Raw genomic sequence first — 23079 nt, forward strand, 5'->3', positions numbered from 1 at the left:
AAAACATTACCCCTTGAAAAACAAGTTTATGTGTTACAATAATATAGGAATATAAAAATGGTTAATTTATGAGGAAGCATTTATTGTGTTAATTAATTGGGTTAATTAAGGAAGAAAACATAAGGAAATGGGGTCACGTGACATCCCTCGATAGTCAACCCTTCTAGGCCCAGAAACAACGCTTGCGCCGTGTTGACGCTCGTGCCCTCTCTCTACACACGCACTCACACTACTACAAATAAATTAATATAAGTCAAACTCAATTTTCTCTGTCTATTTTTTTCTATTTATAATTGGAATATATAAGTTATGTGTGCGTGGAGACAACAATCCTATGAATGAGCTGGATAAGATTGTTTTTTTGGAAAGCAAAAGTCTTCCTTAAGATATGTAATTAGTGATCCAATAATAATGTATTATGTATGAGTTGAATAGATACATAGATATTTTGCCAACAAAATGAAAAATAGTGGCTTATTATAATAAAGTGGATAAATTGTTTAAAATCTTATACTCATCTACAAAACAGTAGATCTAAAGTTATTGAATTTATAAAAACATTAATTGGGATCTTGAGTTTTAGGGTTCAAATATTGGGGTACAACCAATTGCTTTATTTTAATTTTTTGTGAACACGAAGCATGTTATTGATGATGCACGAGGAGAAAGCGTTGAATGAGAGACATTATTGTTGCAAAATTTCATGGCCGTATAAATTAATGTTAATAAATGATTGTTTATGCTTAAAAAAAGACCTAAAAAAGAAGTGATAAGTGCACTAGTTACTAGTAAGAGTTCACGAAAAAAAATCCAATAAGTTTTATTTTAAGATAATTTGGTAAATATTAATTTGAAAAATTCTGCCTCAGTTTTCGAATAGCTATCCTGTTTGGAGAAAAAATAGTTAAATAGTTTTTTTTCTTATTAGTCTATAGAAAAATAATGTCAATATTTGAAATTTAACATTCAATATCACTGCAAATTCTTTAAAATGGTAAAGTTACTCACTTTGTGAATATTCAATATATTTGACAAAAGGGGACATTTCTTGGGAATAATTTCATAATTTTCACTTGTTTTAAGGCCAAATTGTAAGAAAAAAAATACTAGTACAAATTTTGATCGAATTCTAGTTTATTCCGTAACTTTAAAAATCAGTTGTGTATAAAAACTAGAAAATACTTTTTTTTTAATTTTTCCATGACGAAATATTCCGATTTCTTATTTATATGTTGTTGATTTAGCGTTCGTGTGTTTCAAATTAATATAATTCATGAGCGGTATTGCCCTTGTAGAATTTTTCGGATGACACATTAAATACGATTTCACTCAAATTATATCCCCTACAAAAATTGAAAAAATATTAAAAATTCGCAACTTTTACTGCTAATTTTTAGGTTTACGTTGCTTGATCTGATTCATTTACACTCTCTAATTTAATTATATTAATAGTATATAATTTATATCTACAATTGTCATGAGATTCTCTACGTTAGTTGAATGTTTAAATCTGAATCAATCAAGACATGATATAACTTTTTAGTTATTGTACGTGTGGTTGGCAATGAGAAAAACAAGATCCAAGAAATCGAGCAATGTCCAAATCCATAGTCAACCCTAGATATTAGGTTTCCATTGTCATAGTATTAAATTTACAACCCTTTTTTATGTTTTTAAACAATTTTTTGCATGGGAACAGAAACTCATGGTCGAATTAGTTGGTCATGGTACATAGTTTTAGGTCAACACACATTATACCAAACAACTTTGTGTTTTTCAACTTATATATGGTATCCAAAGTTTTACATTAGAATAATATGTTTATAAGACCCACGACAATACAGCTTTATATATTGTAAGAAAAGAAATCAACTTTGATCTCTAATTAAACATAGAATTGAATGATGTGCTTGGAAATTGGGGTAAAACTTAATTTTTGTAATTTTATAAAAGCTATAAACACTTCAATTTAGATATTTATGTGTAGGTATGCTTGCCGGTCAGTTATTACCCGCCAATCGTGGAACTGGATTTGGAACCATTTAAGGTTCGGTTCCTATACTAACTAGCTAGTCGTTTAGTATAAGAATCAAATGACCTATGATTGACTATGAAGAAAAAAAATTAAAATGCATTGGATCGGTTTTAGGACTTGTGATAACCGAAAAAATTCGGTTCGATTACCAGATAACCGAGAACTCCGAATAACTTAATTATCAGCCCTATGTACATACGTGTAAGACCTGTGAACGTTTCTAGTACTTATTTAATTTGATTGAATGGTTAAGATTGAATTTTACTTTGAATAATATATCTTGTTGTATATAATTCATTTTTATGATAATATATTTCACATTATTTCACGACGTAAATAAAAAGGTTTTAGGTTTTAACTTTGGAGTAGTTTTGGAGTAGTATATTCTGTAGAAAGGAGAACCTAGAAATTGAGAATTATAGGCTTAAAAGGGCCCAAAGTGTAACTTAGTAAAACGGCCCAAGATTGAAAAAGGCCATGATTTACGTATTACTACTTCTTTTGCCCAAAGGGCTTTGTGTTAGAAGCATTTAAGTATAATTGGTGCAGATTTTGTTCTTAGTTTAATTTATTTTATTTTCAATTAACAGGATTTATATATGCTCCTACTATTTACTCCTTCCTAATTTTTGATAACTTGTTAAAAGTTTATGGTTTATTTTCATGCTACCTGGTTAATGGTTAAATTTTTTGAATCTAGACTCTTGAATATCACGTTGAAATTTTAGGTGAAAGATATGTTATCTAGTTGTGTGAGTCGACAATGAAAGCGTGCCAAGCAAAATTCAATGCCGTAAATATAATATATTGAGACACGGCTATAAAATTGGTAATAAATTAAATTATCTGATACACATTTTAGATGTATTTAAATTCATATATAAATCTTACGTATATTATTAAAATGTGTATAAATATAAATAAATAGTACTTAGATTAATATTTCCTTGATCCCATGATAGTCAATGCATTGGATTTCGCCACACAGTTTAAAAAAGTTATGTTTGGTAAATTAAGCAAAGAGATAAATAAAGTAGATAAGTCAATAGTATTAAAATATGAAAGAACGTGGGATTGAGTTGTGAAATTATTTTAGTCATAGGGGGATTAGCTATGACTAATTATCCCATGATTATCCATTTAGGATTGAGTTGTGGGGTTGAATCTCATGAACCAAACACACAACAAATTTAGTCCCGGTTACAATCTTGCAAATCGAACACCCCTATGTAGTAAGTTAAGCAAAGAGTTAATAAAATACTAGAGAAAATAAAAAATAACTGAAAAGAGAATAAATAAAAGTAAGAATAAAATAAATAATAACAACATAGTATAGCCAATAAAATAAAAGAATATTAATTATTCTTATTTTTTTTTAGTAAAACAACATTAGCATGACATTTTGAGGAATAAACTAAAGTTAAGGACAGTTGATGAAAATGAAAATTAAGAGCAACCACAGTACCGGATAGCCGATTCGCGTCGCTAGCCGGTCGGCTAGCCGAACCATTGCAAGCGGCCAGCCCGAAATCGGCGAGAAAATCGGCATGGGCTGGTCGATTGGCTGGCGCTGGCTGATGCGCTAGCCGCCATTGTGGCGTGCCGATCGGCCAGCGATCGGCCAGCGCCCTTTTTCGTTTTTTTATTTTTATTTTTGAAAACCTATATAAACGCGATTTTAAATTCATTTTCATTTGCACCACTTGTTTTAACGAGTTTTCTCTCTCTCTAAATTTCTGTACAAGAGCATCATCGAGCGATGGATCACAACAACGAGTCCAGTCCAGCGACGAGTGGATCTCAGACTCCCACGGTACCCGTGGGATCTGGATGGGGCCAGATGGGCCCAGGGTTTAACGTCCCTTGGAATCAGTTGGTGGGGATGATGGCTGGAGCGCAGGGAGGGGGGAACCAGGGGGGATGCCGGGCGGCAGGCAGGGGTGGGGAGGTATGCCCCCGATGCAGCAGCAGATGATGCATCAGATGATGGGGATGATGCCTGTCTGACAGGGAGGGATGCATCCCGGGATGCAGGGGTCACCGGGGGGGGGGGGGACACGGTCTATCGTCCCTCTCTGGATTTTTTGACGGCTTCGTCTCACACGTCGACCCAAGTGGAGACGCAGTTCACTGGCGATGACCTTTTTTCATTGCATGACATGGAGATCGATCTCGGGGATCCGGACACTCCTGTTCCAGCGGGGCGGGCCGCGCCGAAGAAGAAGAAGACGAAGGGGAAGGCCAAGGCGTTCGGCGAGTCGTCGCAGCCCGCTGTTGACGACAACCCCGCCCGGAGGAAGTGGACGAAGGATGAGTACGCCGGGGTGGCCAAGGCGTGGTTGACGGCGTGCGACGATCCGCTGGTTGCGAACAACCAGCGGGGCGTCAACATGTGGGCTAAGATTAGAGCTGCCTACAGGAGGAACTGCCCGCACGGGAAGGACTACAGCGGGGAGGAGTGCCGGAAGGGGTGGGAGCGCATCAGGGCCGTGGTCGGCCGTTTTTCGGGGTTGTACGCCAACGCCCTCCGTCAGCTCACTAGTGGGCAGAATGAGGATGACACCCGGAGGATAGCGGAGAGTCAGTTCCCCTTGGCGGGGAAGTATAAGGATTTCAAATTTTGGGAATGCTATGTGTTGCTGATGGACTCCGAGAAGTTCCGGGCAGGGTGCGACGCTAGGTGGCCGAAGAAGCAGAGGTTGAACTATTCCGACAACTACAGCGGCAGCAGCAGCGGATCCCACGACCTCCCCCCGGATGCTGAGGAGTTTCCGTCCCCTCCATCCTTTGCTCGTCGCCCTCGCCCGGTTGGACAAAAGCTGGCGCAACGGGCAGCGAGGGGAGGATCCCCCCTATCGCCCCAAGAGGTCATCTCGGCACCCCCCCACACGCGAGTACACCTTATTCTCGCATCAAAAAACGGAGGAACGGATGTACAAGGTCTTCCAAGAGTGGAAGGCCGCAACTGACCACACGGAGAAGATGTTTCTCCACTCGATGCTCGAGAACATGTGGGTGGATTTGAATGCCTCGAGGGCACTGGTGGGGAATTCCGACGTGGGCTCAAATACCCCGGGTGGCGGCGGCGCGGACGGCGGCGGCGGCGGCGAGGACGGCGACGGGGAGTAGAGAGTGGCGGGGCTCGTGTGTGGAAGCCCTTTTTTTTAAAAAAAAAATCATGTATTTTTTTTAATCTTTGTACTTTTTTTTAATGAAATGAATTCATTTTCCCGTAAATGTGTTGTAAATTTAATTCCGTAATTTAATCGTAATTTTAATTCCGTAAATATAGTATTTTTTGAATTATTTTATTGCGGCTGGCCTAAATCTGATGCGGCAGGTGGATTTTTAGTGCTGCTGACGTGGCAGGGAGAGAGAGTGGCTGACCTATGGCTGGCCTAAAGCCACTGTGGATGCTCTAATACCGAACTATTTTATGAGATGAAAGTTTGAGCAAATGAAAACGTATTCTAACTCTGTTAGTATTTTAAACTTCGGGAGATTTTGAGCTTAGAACCTAACACTATCTCCAAGAGCACTGTAAAACCTAAAATGCAGAAGAAAAATACTTTCAACAGTACTGCAAAACCAATCCCATTATAGGTTTTTGAAGAAAATATATCTATCTTTATGTTTGTACTAAAAGTATACCAAAAACACTTTTTGTAGTTTGAGTTATTGCATTTAAGTCCAAATCAATTCATATTTATTAAAATAGAAGAAGAGAAGGAAGAGAAATTAAAATATAGAGATTGAAAAACTTATTACTGAGTGAATATAGCGGCGTGGAGAAGAAGAGTGGTGAAATAATAACCTAATCTAATTTTTTTTAATATTTGATTAGTTATTAAATAGCGGGCTGGCCCATATTAGTATCATATTATTCAACATAAATGAAAAAAAAATAATCTATTATTTTACTAATAAAGAGCCGTTATTTATTGCATTCCAGAATCTAATTTTATTAGATTGATTGATAACTTACGGTACATTTAAATGGTGCATGTAAATATATGGAATCAATTATTTTGTTAGTTAATTAAATACTATATGTAAATTAATATTATTCAAATCAAATATGCTATCAAATATAAAAAAAAAATAGTTAAACATTAATAATTAACCATACGTAATATGGAAATTCTAAAATAGAGAAACCTAAGCCAAATACATAAAATAAAAAATAGAAGACTAATAATTAAAATTACAACAACTAATAAAACTTAATCTAATAATAAAACTCATATTATACTTATTTAATTTAATTTAAGATATTGAAAAAGTATCATGGGTTTAGTGTGTAATTTAGATAAAATATATAGGTATGATTGAAAGGTATAAAAAGTTAGTGCGTGAGGAATATTATTTTGGGTTTGAGTTTAGTATAAATGGTTGGAGCAAAATCAATATTTAGTGACATTTAACTAAAATGGGTTTGAGTTTAGTGTAATGGTTGGAGATGCTCTAAGTCATGTTACTTCAACGGGAAAATCGTGTTTTTCTAAAAAGACGGCAGCTGTCGCGATCTCGCCACCAAATCAACATATTCGGAGCAGCATTCCATACTTTTCTTCGCCAACCTCTACCGCTTCTTCTCCCAATTCAACTGTCTCGCGATTCAAATATGGCAGGTAAAGTATGCCTTCTTTTTATAGACTAACGACCCTAGAGTTGATTCGACTTACGATCCGGGAAAGAATCAACAAAGAAAACCCAAAAATGAGCTAAAATATGCTCGACCCAAAAAGCTAATTAAATATTACTGTTTGCGATAATTAAGGAAAAGTACCTAACAAAATAATTGACTTATTAATAAAACAAAAGGCGTCAATGACGCATTAAATAGCCGTAGCGGTTCGGCTCCTTCGCCTTCCTCCGCGGACATGAGCTCCGGGCTTTCGCCACGCGGTGTCGGCAATCTCCTCTCCTCTGTGTCATAGGACACCTGTTCGGCTGTTTGCTCTTCGACCACCAGTCGGCGTGCATCTTCGCTATGATTACGTGCAATGCACGTATCAGAACACTTGGCTCGTTTTGCATTTAGTGGACCATCAAGAAACAAGTTATACATCATCAGTAATCAATATAAGAAACTAAATCAGATCAATACATACAGATCAATCCATTATTCATTGAAGCTTTATACAAACATACAGTCCCAGCAGCGAGAAGACCATAGCTCGATACAACTGATTCATACTCCTAAAGACAAAATGTCTGGCCATTGTAAATGTCATTCTACACTACTAATCTATTCAAGAATAAAGATAACCTTTAAGTCAACCGCAAAGCGGACCATAAATTACTCCACTATTTATTTATCCATAAAAAGGAACAAAAATTTTACCCATCCCAATTTGTTTGTTTGTCCAAAAGTCCATCAAATTAGAAAAAGTGCATTTCACATTTTTAATAAGTAAAAAGTTAATCTTCACTAAAGAAGATAGAGACATAAGAAGCCATTAAGATTATTGATTGGTCAATCCAGCCAAAAAGTAATGCTTGATTAGTTAGAATCTTGCAAACAAAAAGCAATAATAATGGAAATAAAAAATTAAAAAAAAAAACCTTCAATGAGCTATCTATCATGGTTCGTCATTTTCTCACCTTTCGTAAGTGTAGTGTAAGCAAGTTCAGTTGCATTCGACTTTGTTTGCTTTATGGTTTTAGCCTCCAATCCTTGAAAATTGCAAGACCCTACCTCCACAGTTGACATAAATCTCGAATAGTGACACAATCCTGATTTAACGGTCTCATATGATGGACACATGAGATCTTTTTTCTGGGCTAATTCTAGCAGAAGACTTTTGTAGAAGCTCTTACCCTGATAGAATATCAAAATTACAAATAAAGATAAATAAATTTATGCACTACAAAGTTAGAATACTAGCCTCTTGAACAACATTAATGCTAGACAAACAATTTTTGCAGCAGTTTGTTCAGCTTCCTTTAACGTTGGGAAAAACTCTGCCGGTTCATATAATTTTCCATTAATGGAGACCTTTGACTTAAAACATAGAGCATGAGGGGGTCCTTCTGCTTCAAAAGTTTATACATGTAATCCAATACTTTCTTTTTGAGCATGTTGCTACAATAGGTCCTTGTACATGTGCAATGTATCTGCGAAAGATTAAGAGCAAATTTACAAAACAACCCAGTAACATTGACAAAACAAAATAGAAATTGCTTAAACTTGAAGAACAATCCATGTGACAATTATATTTACAATAGATTCTAAGATGAATTCAGTGCACCCATTATCCCATTCTCATTGCTCAATTTCAACCTTACTGTATGAACTTCATGCCTCAGCTCAGGTCAATATTATCAATATTACAAGTAACAATTTACTCATTAGGATGTGATGTCCACAACAAATATCAAATGTGGAATTTATAATTTCAAAGAGAGAAAAACGATAGCAAAACAGGAAACATAAGAAACAACTAACAACATCAAGATTCAAATACACATCACACTTATCATATCCAGCAGCTTTTCAAATTCAAAATCCATAAAACAGATGACCATCAAAAGAAACCACTCGCAATTATCAAAGGATATCATATCAAGTGAGAATTTGCACAAATTGTTTCAGAGAGAAATTTATATAAAAGTTCATACCAGGAGTAGGGCTAGCGATTTTTGGCACGACACGATAACACGACACAAATCCGCATTAAATTGATGGGTATGTGTCAAAGCTTATTGGCTTCGTGTCCTTATCGTGTCGACACGATAACGACATGAAAATTTCGTGTCGTGTTCGTGTTACACATTAAGAAATAATATTAATATATTATAAATTTTTTTTAAAATTTAAATTAGGTTTAGTCTAATGGAACACTTACTATTAATATAGTGATGTGTTCGTATTACACATTAAGAAATAATATTAGTATAGTGTCGTAATTGTGTCGTGTCATATATGTGTTGTTATCGTGTCGTGTTGACCCGAATTGGTTCATGTCGTTAATGGGTTCGTGTCGTGTTTGTGTCTGAAGCTAGCTGGTCGTATTCGTGTTCGTGTTTTGAGTTTTCTTAACGGGTCGTATTCGTGTTTATTTTTATCGTGTCGTGTCGTTATCGTGTCGACACAATAACGGCACAACACGCACAATTTGTCACCCCTAGTTTGGAGCGACGGAGGAGGAGGTGGCCACGAGTTTATCGAAAGCAACGCGGGCGGCGTTGTTCTTTGCGTCCTTAGAGGACTTGCAGTGAGCCGGCATGTGGAATACCTGTCCGTAAACAACGACGGGCGGTGAAGTGCGGCATATGATCTGGCCCTTCTTTGGCCAGGGTGTAGGCCGACAAGCTCCAAGCTCCATCTCCGTGCTAACTACCTATTTTTGCCCAATTAACGTAACCGTCTCTTTCTTAGAGAAAGCTGTAATTAGGGATGTCAATCGGACCAGCCCACCGGGTTTCGGGCCAACCATATTCGAGTTACGGGTCAATCTGGTGCGGGCTAATCGGGCTGTGATTTTTTCGGGTTATAAAAGTTCAACCCTAACCCTAAAAGCTCAGGTTTCGGGCTAGCCAGCGGGCTAATCGGGTTTCTACCGATAAAATTAACATGCGTTCAATCCAATAAATAATGGAAAAAATTAGTTATATTTATAAAATGTAAAATATTTAATTATGACAAATTTGAGATATATGCTTAAATTCAAACATAAACATGATCAAACACTAATACTTCAGATTTATGCAAAATAAAACATAAACATCAAGAAATAATTTAAATAACCCTATAAATTTGGCGGGCTATTTGGACCGGCCTACGAGTTGCGGGCTACATTGACATCCCTAGCTGTAATATATCAAAAACTTACAAATGGGCTGAATTTTAGGTTAAATTTAACTCATAGCCTAATTCAATGATAAAGAAAATTCCAAAAAACATACTTTGTAAAGCCCAATCTTAGAGATATTTATATCATCATATATACATTCAAAACGAACACTAATTTAAATTAAGCTTAGAGGGAACTTCTTTTTTGGTCCACGAACTTTGCCAAAGTATCATTTTAGGTCCGTGAACTTTGAAAATATCATTTGAGGTCCATCAACTATGAGATAATATCATTTGAAGTACTCTTTTACTATTTCCAAGTTTTTCTAGACGAAAATACCCTCAGTACCTTAAAGGGTATATATTTTTATTAAACTTATCATATACTCATATTTTTTATAAATATCTTTACAATATATTTTTGACGATTTTTCTAAATATAATTTTATCATATTGTGACATGCAAGTTAAATTGCTTCTTCAATTATTTATATTAAAGAATTTTAAAATTGAATATAGAACTTCTTTAATAATAAAAAAATTGAATAAGGATTATTTCTTGCATGTCACAAAATTAAGTGATAATATTGAAGGTCAAATTATGTTTAAAAAATTCATCAAAAATATATAGTAAAGATATTTATAAAAAATATGAGTATATCAAAAGTTTATTAAAAATATATACCCTTAAAAATATTGAGGGTATTTTCGTCCAAAAAAACTTAGAAATAGTAAAAAAGTACTTCAAATGATATTACTCCATAGTTGATGGACCTCAAATGATATTTTCAAAGTTCACGGACCTAAAATGATACTTTGGCAAAGTTCGTGGACCAAAAATGATGTTCCCTCTTAAGCTTAACAACTTAACTGATTTATATCAGTTCTAATATATTACGCATGCCTTATTTAAATTCAGAACCGCCCACTCAGTAAACAAAGACATCGATTCTCACCCCTTCCTACTTTCAATTCCTACTCTGACATCAATCAATTCCTATAAACGCAGATGGGTTTGGGTTGTGCGTTGAAATTTTTGGGTATAAAGCGATCTTTTTCGATTTCAGATGAAATTGTGAGGCATATAGCCTTTATTGCTGCCATCTTCGCTTTATTTTACAGACCTTATTAAATCATCTTCCAACAACTTCATTGCATTCTTCTTCCAAAGATTTAGCATATCTATTGAAATGACTTCTTCCATCCAATGATGTTTACAAAGATAAAAAGAGAAAGAGAGAGGATAGTGTTGAGAGAGAGGATAGAGTTGACAGAGAGGATAGAGTTGAGAGAATTGTGGAGAGGCATAAGAGAAGAAGAGCAGAATCTTCGACTAAAGGTCAGTTTGGCTAACTTTGTGAAATTTTTCAGCCATTCACCTACGACTAAAGTTCAGCTCTTTGAGAAGAAGAGCAATATTTCTCAGTTTCGTTGTTTATTGGCTAACTTTTGCAAAATGTTACTATGTGTGTATACATTTCATCTGGTGCAGATTTAGGAGATATGTGTTGGCTTTTCAATATCCAAGCTGTGAAATTACTTATGCAATTTTTTTATGAGATGATCAATGAAAAAAAAGAAGCAGGTTATCTCCACAAAATAAAATTTGAAGTGAAAGAATGGGAGAAAATTACAGCAAAATACAATGATACACTGAAGCAATTGGGAGCTTGCAAACATAATTTCACTTGTAGTCAACTTAGAACAAAATGAACTCTCATGAAGAGTTGGAAGTGTTCCGATTTGGTAAGTTCTTAATTTTTAAGTTATGACCTTCGTGATAGTTTCTAAATCTTGTTCTGCAACTTGATAAGATAACTATTATGGTAACGGATTCAGAGTTATGGACCAAATGGGAGGCTTGCCGGGAGAGTACTGATTTTTCAAGAGCTCCAAGCTCTTCAAACCAGTCACAACTTGAAATTGCATCTGCCCGAATGGGAATTGATAAGGATGTTGAAAAGCACCTGAAAGGCTTCAAATTGACTAGTCATGTGTTCCGTGCAAGATACAAACTCTTCAAAGAGGATCCTACTATTACTCAACTTTTAAATATTGTGCCAGCAAAAGAGAGAAAAAATGTTTTTTATATGCACCTGGCAGAGGCTCACATGGAGGAAATGGAGTTTGATAATGCTACGAGAGCTAAAGCTTTGAATATGGTGTCTAACTGTCCCATTGAAGCCGAAGCATTCATGAGATGTCGCTTCGTCGTAGATAGGCGCGAATACATTATGAAAAGGTTGTATGAGTTATATCATCCCTCCACTTAATTTCCCTCTACTTAATTTAGTCGAACAAATGTCTGTACTATCGAACTTTCTTATCAGATATCGGTTGTCTGAATAATGAGAACTTTGTCTGAATATTATCGGATGTCTGACTCTTATCCTAAATTGTTTAGATATAGATTCAAGTTCTGAATGTTAGGTTTATTATTTGTTTTCAAATGTGAAAGATGAATGATGCTCACTGTGAATAACTACAGATTTGTTGTAGAATAGGTGGCTTGTGATTCCGATAAACAGGTAGTATACATGTAGTATACCGTTGATGGCTTGTGAATCCGATAAAAAGGTAGCTACCTATTTATCGGGATCAAAATCCATCAACGGTATGCTACCTATTTATCGGGATCACAAGCCATCAACAGTATGCTACCTGTTTATCGGGAACTGTTGATCTGGGTCAAACTACCTTTTCTTAATACTTCAACTTTTGGGCGTTTTGTTTAAACTGAGAATGCCTCACTTACCGACCAGAAAATCAATGAGCTAGTGGCTGAGCAGCAAAAAAATGATGTCAAGATGGCTCATGAAAAATCGATACTGCTGAAGAGGATGTAATGAATGCGGAGAAGCAAAAACATTCCATCTTGAAGTCCCTTGAGAAGCAGGATGTTTTTGCTACCTATTGATTTGGTGTTAATATTTGGTGTTAACATGACTTCTATTTGTATATAACATTGATGTTATATTTAGTTAACATAATCTGTATTCGTAGTTAATATATATAATCTTCAGACTTGTATACGTTGGAAATAAATCCAAAAGTTAATAGGTTAGTGAGTAAATAGAAATGAATATCATCAGTGGGTAGTTAATCATGAAAAAAATGAAGAGTCATAGTATTAATATTTCATTTAGGTTACATAACACGGTATTAAATTTAATAATATAGTAAATATATTAGAAAAATCTCTTTATATTATCAATAGCATTCATATAATTATTACCAAAACTCCCCTTTTATAGATAAAGAGGAATGGAATCAACATGTTGACAATGTAAGAAACTTACTGTTTCAACTTTCAACCAATAAAACAATTCTCTAGTTGTTTAACATAATTTTCAGTTAACAATAGCGATCCATCAGTATGTTTAAAACAGATAACTACGCAGGATTAGCAAACACTATATTTGTAAATTCAACTTCTTCCCGCTTCCCTATAAAAAGATAATTGAAGAGTCTCCTTGATTCCTAAAGAAATTAGTCAATATATAACACGCATCATTCATAAAAAAGAGTTCATTTTATCACTCTTTAAGAATGATAAAATACATATGCTTTTACCAACACCGTACACAAAAAATCATATACATATTTTGATTAGAAATTGGCCAAAAATATGCATATGCTTTCTCCCCTAAATGATTTCGGTTCCAGACGCTGTACCCAAACATATACACAACCAACCATCCATTCACAAAAAGACGATAGAGGGGTTGGAGCAGACCACCAGTAGCAAGAAGACGGAGGTGAGGAGGATCGACCAGACAATGACGATGGGGTACAATTGACCTTTAAGGAAGGGGTACAAGTGGACGATTACCAAGATGGCAAAGAAGAACGGGCCCCACGACTGGTGCCCGATGTTGATGGCGTTCGAGATGCTGGCCACGATTCTGACGATGTTGAACATGAGGATCGTGGCCGGGGAGATAAGGAGGGTCGTCCACTTGAACACGTAGAGCTCTGCGAAGTCGTCATCCTCATCGGACACCTTCGACGGGATCGTGAAGATGATGTCGATCCCGGTCAGCACCTTCATGAGACATTGGAAGACGGCGAAGAGATGCACGGACGTCCCGCCGATCACCCAAAACTGCTTGTTCCTCCACCAGTCCTCGATACTGATGCCGCTCCACCTCATCTCGAATATGCTTGTGGCATAAATCGAGATGAAGAGGAGAATAAACCACATGTTATCAAAGTTGCTTATCTGCACTAGCATATTAGTTCGGAGTTAGATATTCGATATTCATCCCCACGAGACGAGAAGACCGATCAAAATCGTGTTCGTTACTACCTCGGGAATGATAAATTTGTTGGTAAGAAGACATATAGCGGGAAGAACACTGTAAACGACCAATGGGATCGAGGTGAGCGGGTACACGATGCTGTTGATATACGCGAGTCTCTGCAAGAGCAACAGTTTCCCGTTGTAGCCATACCATATAGGGCAATGCCTGCTAAGCATAATCTAGATGGAGCTCATAGCCCAACAAAGAACCTGGTTAAGACGATCTGAAAGATTTATAGGAGTCGCACACTTGAATGCCGGGAGAGGAGGCATGCAGTAGATGGAAATCCATCCGCGCGCGTGCATCTTAAACCCGGTCAAAATATCTTTTGTGACGGAACCATAGATACACCCGATCTGAAGCGAAAAAATTAGGCTTGGCCAAGTTAATACCTCAACTTCCAAAAAAATAACATAGATTGGGCTTTTAAAACACAAAAAAGTGAAACGGTATACCTCTTTACCCCATTTGGTTTTATCCTCATATTCACAACTTATCATGTGATAAGCTTCTTCCATAAGAAAATCAATATTCGTCTCCCGCGGTATGCCTCCCATAATAATTGTAGGTCTGCTTAGTCGGTCGGTTATTACCAGCCGATTGTGGAACTGGATTTGGAACCGTTTAAGGTTCGGTTCCTATAATAATTGTGGTCGTTTAGTATAAGAATCGAATGACCTATGGGGTTATTGTGAAGAAAATTTAAAATGCATTGAATCGGTTTTAGGACTTGTGATAACTGAAAAATTCGGTTTGATTATCGGATAACCGAGAGTTCCGAATAGCTTAATTATCAGCCCTATGTACGTACGTGTACGACCTGTGAATGTTTGTAGTACTTATATTTTGATTGAATAGACGGTTAAGATTGAATTTCACGCTGAATAATATGTCTTGTTGTATATAATTCATTTTTATGATAATATATTTCACATAGGACAATAATATCGACCTTATTCGTGACGTAAATCAAAAGGGTTTTTAGGTTTTAACTGTGGAGTAGTATTTTCTGTAGAAAGGAGAACTTAGAAATTGAAAATTATAGGGCTTAAAAGGCCCCAAAGTAAAACTTAGTAAAACGGCCCAAGCTATAATATGTAGTACAGTAGTATTTATTACATTTTGTTCTTAGTTTAATTTATTTTACTTTTCAATGAACAGGATTTATATATACTATTTGCTCCTTCCTAATTTTAGACTTGATTCATTCATTGAAAAATAAAAAGAGCTTCTAATATTTTGATCGCTTTCTCAATAATGTCATAATTTGTTAAAAGATTATGGTTTGATTTTCATGCTACTTGGTTAATGGTTAAATTTTTTGAATCTAAACTCTTGAATATCACGTTGAAATTTTATGTGAAAGATATGTTATCTAGTTGTGTGAGTGTCTCACGCAATGAAAGTGTGACAAGCAAAATTTAATTGCCGTAAATATATATTGAGACACTGCTATAAAATTGGTAATGAATTAAATTAATTAATAAATATTTTGAATCAAACATAAGATAAATACTTCCTTCATCCCAAATTATCAATGCGTTTGATTTCGCCTTAATAAGTCAAGCAAAAAGATTATAAAGCAGGTGAGTCAATAACCGTTAAAAATATAAAAGAATAAAGTAAGAGAAATTAATGGAGTTAAATTTTTGCTAAAATAAAAAATCATTCATTTTGCTAGGGGATGCTAGAAAAGGATTACGGATTGAATAATTTGGAGCGAGGGCAGTATTTTATATCTTCAACTTTCAAAGAAAGATTACGAGTATTGTTTTGTACCCTAAATTTTACATATATTAGAAAATATTTAAGTGATTTTTAAAAAAATCTCTAATATTTAGCGGAAAGTGTCTCCAACTTCGAAGAAAAACAAAAAGTCGGGACAAAGAAAATAATATTCTCTTCGTCCAATTATAATTGAAGCATTTAATAGTAGTGTTTAATAAGTTGATTAAAGAGTTAAATAAAGAAAATAAAACAAATAATTGAAAAGAGAATAAAAGTATAAATAAATAAAATAAATGTTAGTAAGATAGTGTAGACATTAAATTAAGAGAGTATTAATCATGTGTATTTTTTTTCATGGAGGAGAGGAAATGAAAACGTTATTAATCTTTTATTTCAAACTTGGGTGATTTTGAGCTTGGAACCTAAGTCGCGTTACTACCACTGGAAAAATCGCGTTTTGGCAGCTGTCGCGATCTCCAGCTTCGCCACCTAATCAGCATATTCGCAGCAGCCTTCCATAGTTTTCTTCGCCAACCTCTACCGCTTCTTCTCCCAAATTCAACTGTCTCGCGATTCAAATATGGCTGGTAAAGTGTTCCTCTTTTTCTTACTATTCATACACTACGCGGTTGTATTTAATTAATTTTTCCAGTATTTTTCTTGTGTATTCGATTTCGAAGCTCTACTTTTCTAAGCTTTTATCATCCGCTGTGGTGTGCTAGGATGTGTTGATTTGTGCATCGTAGTTGTGATGGATGAATTGGAAATGCAATGAGTTAATTCATTCTTGTTTTTTTGATAATGAGGTAGTTTTTAACTGTCTAAATTATTAGTTTAAACTGTAGTTAAGCTTTGCGGATCTATAATTATCAACGATTTAATGAGAGCTCTTGTATTTGCGATCGCTCGGAGGGGTTTTAACATGTAAATTATCATTCCTGTTCACTTGTTAACTGGCATAAATCAAAATATTTGTGGATGTAATGATGTACTATTAAGATTCTTGATTTTATAATTAGGAGAAAGCTAGATGCTTAAGTGGTTAGTACGTAACAGAAAGGTTCCGGTGGAAACCGTGGAATTTTAATACTTTGAGGAAGTTAATTTGAATATTTCCACCTCATTCCTTCTTCGCCGAAGGCATGAAGGTGGGAGGACTACAAGAAGTTTAATGTGCTGGTGAAATTTTGAACAACATTTAAACTCCGAGGCAGAAAGCAACATCTCGCCCAAGACTTCATGGAGATTGTGATTTTTTATTAAAAGCTCTTATCCATAACAACCTTAATAATAGTGCAAAATTTTCAATTTTCATGCAGCAATGTCAGGGAAGATTGTCCAACATGTTCTGGTAGCACAATGCTGCCAGCAGGATAGGCATTTAAGCACCCAATACCGAAAGGATTGTTGTACCCCTTATAGAAAAAACTTGCTTCCCTACCTAAGTGGAAAGCTGGCGTGGAATGACATCCCCACCAAGAAATTGTCCACATTCTCGAATTTAAACCGAGCAATTGTTTACTGCAATGGTCTGTACTAGATTCTCATTGTTTCTGGTTGCTTTCACTCTCACCCTACCTGGGTCCGACCTTTAGAATGTTTTGATTGATCTAACCTTTTCGTTGTGCATATCTATCTGATTTTCTTTTTGTTGGTGTTTTAAAACTTATTTATATAATTTATCACTTTGGTTATATTGTCTTTACTCTTCTCGCAGCGGCCTCATCTGCCACTATCATACATTCTGTTGACAAAAGTGCATTTCTCAAGCTTCAAAATGGCAGGTCAGTATAAAGTGCGATTCAATTTCCTTATTCATATGACTGGATAGGTTCGTGGGTTAATAAGACTGTCATTTGTCAACTATGAATATCTGTGTGAAGCAGGAATTTAATTACTGGGAGTGAGTCAGGAAATTTCTTTCTTAAACATGCAAATCTCTATCAAATGGTCTCAAGAATGTTTACTGACCCCAGATGTAAAATCAGCTGACGAGCTCTTAGATTCAACCTTTTTAGTGCACAGTTTCCCACATGATATCTCTCTTTCTTGGGACTTCCTTCTCTTTGGTCACTTTGATACATAAGAGGCTGATGATCATTCCGCTTTACTATACTGAAGCTGGAAACGGAAGAAAATTCATTTTTGTTTCTTTCAAATACTATTTTTCTCTTCTGTTGAAATCAGAAACCTAGATTAATGTGCATTGCAATTCTATTGTTTCTAAATAAGCGGAAACTTTTTAGTCAACCTTTATATATATTGAAGACCGTTCCTCATAAGAATCGATTGTTAAAGATTATTCTTGCTATGTATAGTATGATGCATTTTCTTTGGTAGGATCCTCGAAACCTGTTTGTCTCTGTTGAAAACCCATGTGTATTTTGTGTGTTGATCGATCAATGCTTGGGATGGTTTTGCTGCTCATTATGTTTTATTATGGTATTAAATGTTTTTTCTTTATGTTCTTTAGTTTGTCTGGTATTTAGATGATACTCCACTTCGGACCACTTCACATCTTCCTTCTGATACATTTTCTTGTCACCGTTCATGGAACAGTGATATTCGAGGTGTTGCTGTGGATGGTGTTGAAGGAGAACCTGTTAGCCTCACAGAACCAGTTACAGAAGCAATTGCAGCTGCTTTTGCAGCATGGTTGTTAGATAGAAAGAAACCTGATTCATCTACACGGTTGAAAGTCTCTATAGGACATGATTCACGAATATCTGCTCAGAAGATGCAGGTATCAGTTATACGGGCTTTAGGTTGTATTTGTACAATCCGGTTCGTATTATGGTTTTATGCATGGTTTTCCAGCTTCTAAGTTTTTCCTAAGGTCAATTTATTATGATTATCTTTTTCAGTGTTACTGAATGGCTAAGATTGCCTAAGGTTAAATTCTGGTTAAATTACAGGATGCAGTATCTCGAGGTCTAGCTGGCGGAGGTGTTGATGTTATCCAGTATGGGTGCGTTAAGATTTCTATCTTAACTTGCGATGGATAGACAGTTTCTTTATCAATTAGCGAGAATTTCTTCCAGTGTAGCTAATCTGGTTATATCTTAGTTGTTCTGCCAACTGTAACAACTGCTACTTTCCATTATCATAATTCCCAGATTACTGAATAAACATTTGTGTAATTGAAAGATGATTATCCTGAATGGAGATGATTTTGTAGATTCCAACCATGGTATTCTTGTGTAGATTAGCATCCACACCAGCAATGTTCAATAGCACTCTCACTAAAAATGAAGATTTCTTGTGTCCAGCAGATGGATCTATAATGATAACAGGTTTAATCTCTTAACTCTTCCCTACCTCTGTTTAGTCTGTTTGCCCTAGAAGGCTGGATTTCATACTTACCAGATAGAACCTTTTGTGATTCTTACGTCTTTTCTTGTAACAGCAAGCCATCTTCCTTACAACCGCAATGGGTTTAAGTTCTTCACTAGTGCTGGTGGGCTCGGGAAAGTGGATATCAAAGACATATTGGAACGTGCTGCTGATATCTACAAAAACTTCACTGATGAAGGTCTCAGGGAAGCTGAAAAAAGAGCAGCACAATCTGTTAAAAGAGTAGACTACATGACTGTTTATACATCTGATCTGGTTGCAGCAGTTCGCAAAGCTGCAGGGAATATAGGTGTGCCTTCAAATATGCATCTATATGACCACTTCATTTTAGATGGATGGAAAATTCAGTTCACTTCCATCGCAACAGAGGACTAGTCCCATATTTGATCTGATTCGATGTCTTAATCTAAACTCGTTCTATAGGAAAATTTATGCAATAATTGTAACCTGTTCAATCCGCTTTTTCAGTTAAGTACTCATCTATTAGTTGTATGGTCAACCTTTCTCACCGTTCTTACTTTTCTGACTTCCAGAGAAGCCACTGGAGGGTTTCCATATAGTTGTTGATGCTGGAAATGGAGCTGGAGGATTTTTTGCTGTGAGTTTGAACGTTAAACGTGTTTTTACTTCAGAAATTTTTCCTCCTCAAGTTAAAGGAATTCAAACATAAGGTCAAATGATAACAAAAACTGTCAATCGTGGTAACATCTCATGGATGCACATTGCTGATACTCGTATCGGAAAGTAGTATTCATAAAAGGTGTTGATCTCCTTGCAAGTTCTTAAAGATTTTAACTTGACAAATAGTGCTTCAATTTCTATGCTTCAGACAAAAATGTTTTTTTACTTCAAAAAATGTGAAGATCAAGCAGGAATTGATTGTGCTAGAGAATCCATATCTTTCCAATCTATCATGGATATGATTTTGAGCAGGATCAGCATGAACATATAAAGAGCCTTTTATATAGACATGCTAAGAATATTAGTATCCCACATCAGTGGTGTGACATAGTCTATGTTGAGTAAATGAAATACACCCACTGCTCTTCTCTACTATGTCTATATACTTCTCCACATATATCTATATTTTATTGTTCTACAAGATATATGAAAATATATAGAATATGCTATTTTTAGAAAAGGACCTAAAGGTATCATGGTATGTCCTCATCTTTAAATGCAACTTCCTGATTGAATATCTTGGAGTAACTTAGCTAATGACTGAGTTACATTGATGGTTTATCAGGAAAAGGTGCTCCAGCCTCTGGGTGCTATTACTACTGGAAGTCAATTCCTAGAGCCAAATGGTAAGGAATCTGGAAGATTCTTGTATGGCGCTTACGGTGTTACAACATCTTGGCTCTGAATAACAAACTGTCTTTTTCAGGATATTTTCCTAATCATATCCCGAACCCAGAAGATAAGGATGCAATGAAAGCTATCACCAAGGCTGTATTGGACAACAAAGCAGACTTGGGCATCATCTTTGATACTGATGTTGACAGGTAGCAGTTTGGTGGATTTTCTTATTTCTTTGTACATCAGATGGAAGGTCTTTATATGATAAACATTGTTCTGTGGTTTTGTTAGATCTGCTGCTGTGGACTCCAGTGGCCGTGAGTTAAACCGGAACCGTTTAATAGCCCTTATGTCTGCTATTGTCTTAGAGGAAGTACGGTGTCATCTTTATCATATTCAATCATTAGTACACTGTGTAATGCCCTAACCTGACATAATTCCATCATGTTTATTTAACTAGCATCCTGGGACTACAATTGTCACTGACAGTGTGACATCAGATGGATTGACTACATTCATCGAAAAGAAGCTCGGTAAGATAATTGTTACTATTGTTTTTGTGTTTTTACTATCACTATACTTATCACCAAACCATATTGACAGGCGGAAGGCACCATAGATTCAAAAGAGGCTACAAAAATGTTATTGATGAAGCTATTCGTTTGGTATGCTCATTTCATAGTATGTTGCATTATAGAGTTCAATAATTGTTTGTGCTATAATCTGAATTCGTGGCTGTTAGACAAACCAAAATTTCAGCATCATGTGACTTCTTGCCTCTTGGGGAAATGCTTGATGCATTTTGTCGTTTTATATATAAGGAGTTATTCAAAGCACATAATTTTACCCATGAAGCTATTTACAATTTTCTTAAGTGACATTTTTCTTTGTTGATGTCTGTAATGAGATCATCTTGCCATTTAGTCTAGATCCTCAGGCACAGCGAGAAGAAAATGATATTGCCAGCTCAATGAATAGTTGTTATTTTTCGCTTACAGGAGGATTTCTTCTACTATTGTTAGTTCTGTTTTTTTGATATTTTTGTCATTCTTCAATCCTGACATGTAAAAAAGCTGTATGTTGGTTGAATAATGACAGAATTCCGTTGGAGAAGAATCACATTTAGCTATTGAAACCAGTGGCCATGGAGCACTGAAGGAGAATCATTGGCTTGATGACGGAGCATATCTCATGGTAGTACTCTATTGTTAAAATTTAATTTATACTACTAGATTTTCTCTTTGTTCTTTTTTGTGTCAGCATTTCAAGCCTATACACTTTATTCAATAATGTTTATTGCTCTATGCTTATATACTTAAATAACCTGTAGGTCAAACTCTTAAACAAACTCGCGTCTGCCAAGGCTTCTGGAGTGGGTAAAGGCAGCAAGGTTCTGACAGACATGGTAGATGGCCTACAGGAACCAGCTTTTTCTGTTGAACTAAGACTTAAAATTAACCAAGATCACGAAGATCTTAAAGGAGGGTGAGCTTTTCTAAACCTTGCAGACTAATACTGTAATTGGACTTCACAGAATACTCATTTAGTTGTTACTTTTAGATCATTCCGTGCTTATGGAGAGGCCGTGCTACAAAATTTGGAGAACATCATTGCTTCAGATCCAAAACTTCAGAAAGCCCCGGTTAACTATGAAGGAGTAAGTTGTAATTAGTGCTCTAACAAACCAAAAAAGTTCAATCTGGAAGCTCTGATTTCACAATTTACCTGTTATGCAACACATGTTGGGATATTAAATGTTGTCTACATTGCTCAATCCATTTTACACAGATCAAAATATCATGCCAAGTGTTTCATATGTCCCGAACACCAGAAAGTCTCTGTGGTTATGTTGATATAAGTCCCTTGGCATGAAGCACATTGAAATTTTTGTTAGGATATCCTCAAAGAATTTACTTTCATTTAATTCATGAGCTGACTTCCATTATCCTTACAAATAGGTGAGGGTTTCCGGCTATGGTGGATGGTTCCTTTTGAGACTCTCACTTCATGACCCGGTGCTGCCCCTTAATATCGAGGTGATAATAGTTTATCTATTCGAAAAACCATATTAATATTTTGCAATAAACTGATTGGTCGTGCGGATTCTGCAGGCACCAAGCAACGAAGATGCCATCAAGCTTGGTCTAGCTGTTCATTCTGCTGTGAGAGAGTTTACAGCTCTTGATACATCTGCTTTGAACAAATTTGTGCATATATAGTCGAAGATGAAAAAAATTGTCCAAATATAGTCGAAGATAATCCTAGTTGACGTTCAGAGAGCATTCACAACTGCAACAATCGGCCTTCTTCAACATGCCAAACAGTGTTTTTGAAACCGATTCCCTCATTTCTCCGAGTTGTTTTTGAAATAGATTGCCTCCGTTCTCCGAGTGTTGTAATTTATGTTGCAATGCAGTGCAGTAATAATTTTCACTGTCATCAGGCCTTGCTATAAACACTGGCTCAAAATGGAAAATAAATGAAATAAAGATGTTCATGTTCTTAATTAACTTACTATATAGCCTTGATCTTTACTTTTTACCATTTTGTAATGTTTGATT

General features: G+C 35.8%; 1 protein-coding gene and 1 pseudogene across 2 annotated transcripts; one reads left to right on the forward strand and one right to left on the reverse strand.

Annotated features, from left to right (window-relative positions):
- Positions 1–13536: 13536 nt before the first annotated feature.
- Positions 13537–14694, reverse strand: LOC125210133 (putative cellulose synthase A catalytic subunit 1 [UDP-forming] pseudogene; annotated as a pseudogene).
- A 1613-nt stretch (positions 14695–16307) lies between these two features.
- On the forward strand, positions 16308–23028 carry LOC125213205 (phosphoglucosamine mutase family protein). Of its 2 annotated transcripts, XM_048113611.2 has the most exons (18): positions 16308–16452; positions 17185–17394; positions 17583–17649; positions 18425–18608; positions 18781–18833; positions 19070–19158; positions 19272–19508; positions 19753–19817; positions 20466–20526; positions 20607–20724; positions 20810–20891; positions 20979–21051; positions 21122–21183; positions 21617–21712; positions 21849–22003; positions 22079–22175; positions 22477–22554; positions 22630–23028. In XM_048113611.2, exons 1-18 carry the CDS (start codon positions 16446–16448, stop codon positions 22735–22737), a joined length of 1842 nt encoding a protein of 613 aa, XP_047969568.1. In that variant the 5' UTR covers positions 16308–16445; the 3' UTR covers positions 22738–23028. The 2 variants fall into 2 exon arrangements, with proteins under 2 accessions (XP_047969568.1, XP_047969569.1); XM_048113612.2 differs by lacking the exon at positions 17185–17394 and having other exon boundaries at positions 16322–16452.
- The last annotated feature ends 51 nt before the right edge of the window (positions 23029–23079 follow it).

Source organism: Salvia hispanica, chromosome 3 (genome assembly GCF_029641045.1).
Source record: "Salvia hispanica isolate PSC_SH4W2 chromosome 3, Shi_PSC_v1, whole genome shotgun sequence".
In the NCBI taxonomy this organism is placed as follows: Eukaryota; Viridiplantae; Streptophyta; class Magnoliopsida; order Lamiales; family Lamiaceae; genus Salvia; species Salvia hispanica.

What these genes read in the sequence shown, in the direction of transcription:
- LOC125213205 (XM_048113611.2), top strand. An exon ending in TTGATGAAGCTATTCGTTTG is followed by an intron (nt 21,184 to 21,616) that starts GTATGCTCATTT and finishes GAATAATGACAG; the next exon opens with AATTCCGTTGGAGAAGAATC. An exon ending in CCCCGGTTAACTATGAAGGA is followed by an intron (nt 22,176 to 22,476) that starts GTAAGTTGTAAT and finishes CCTTACAAATAG; the next exon opens with GTGAGGGTTTCCGGCTATGG.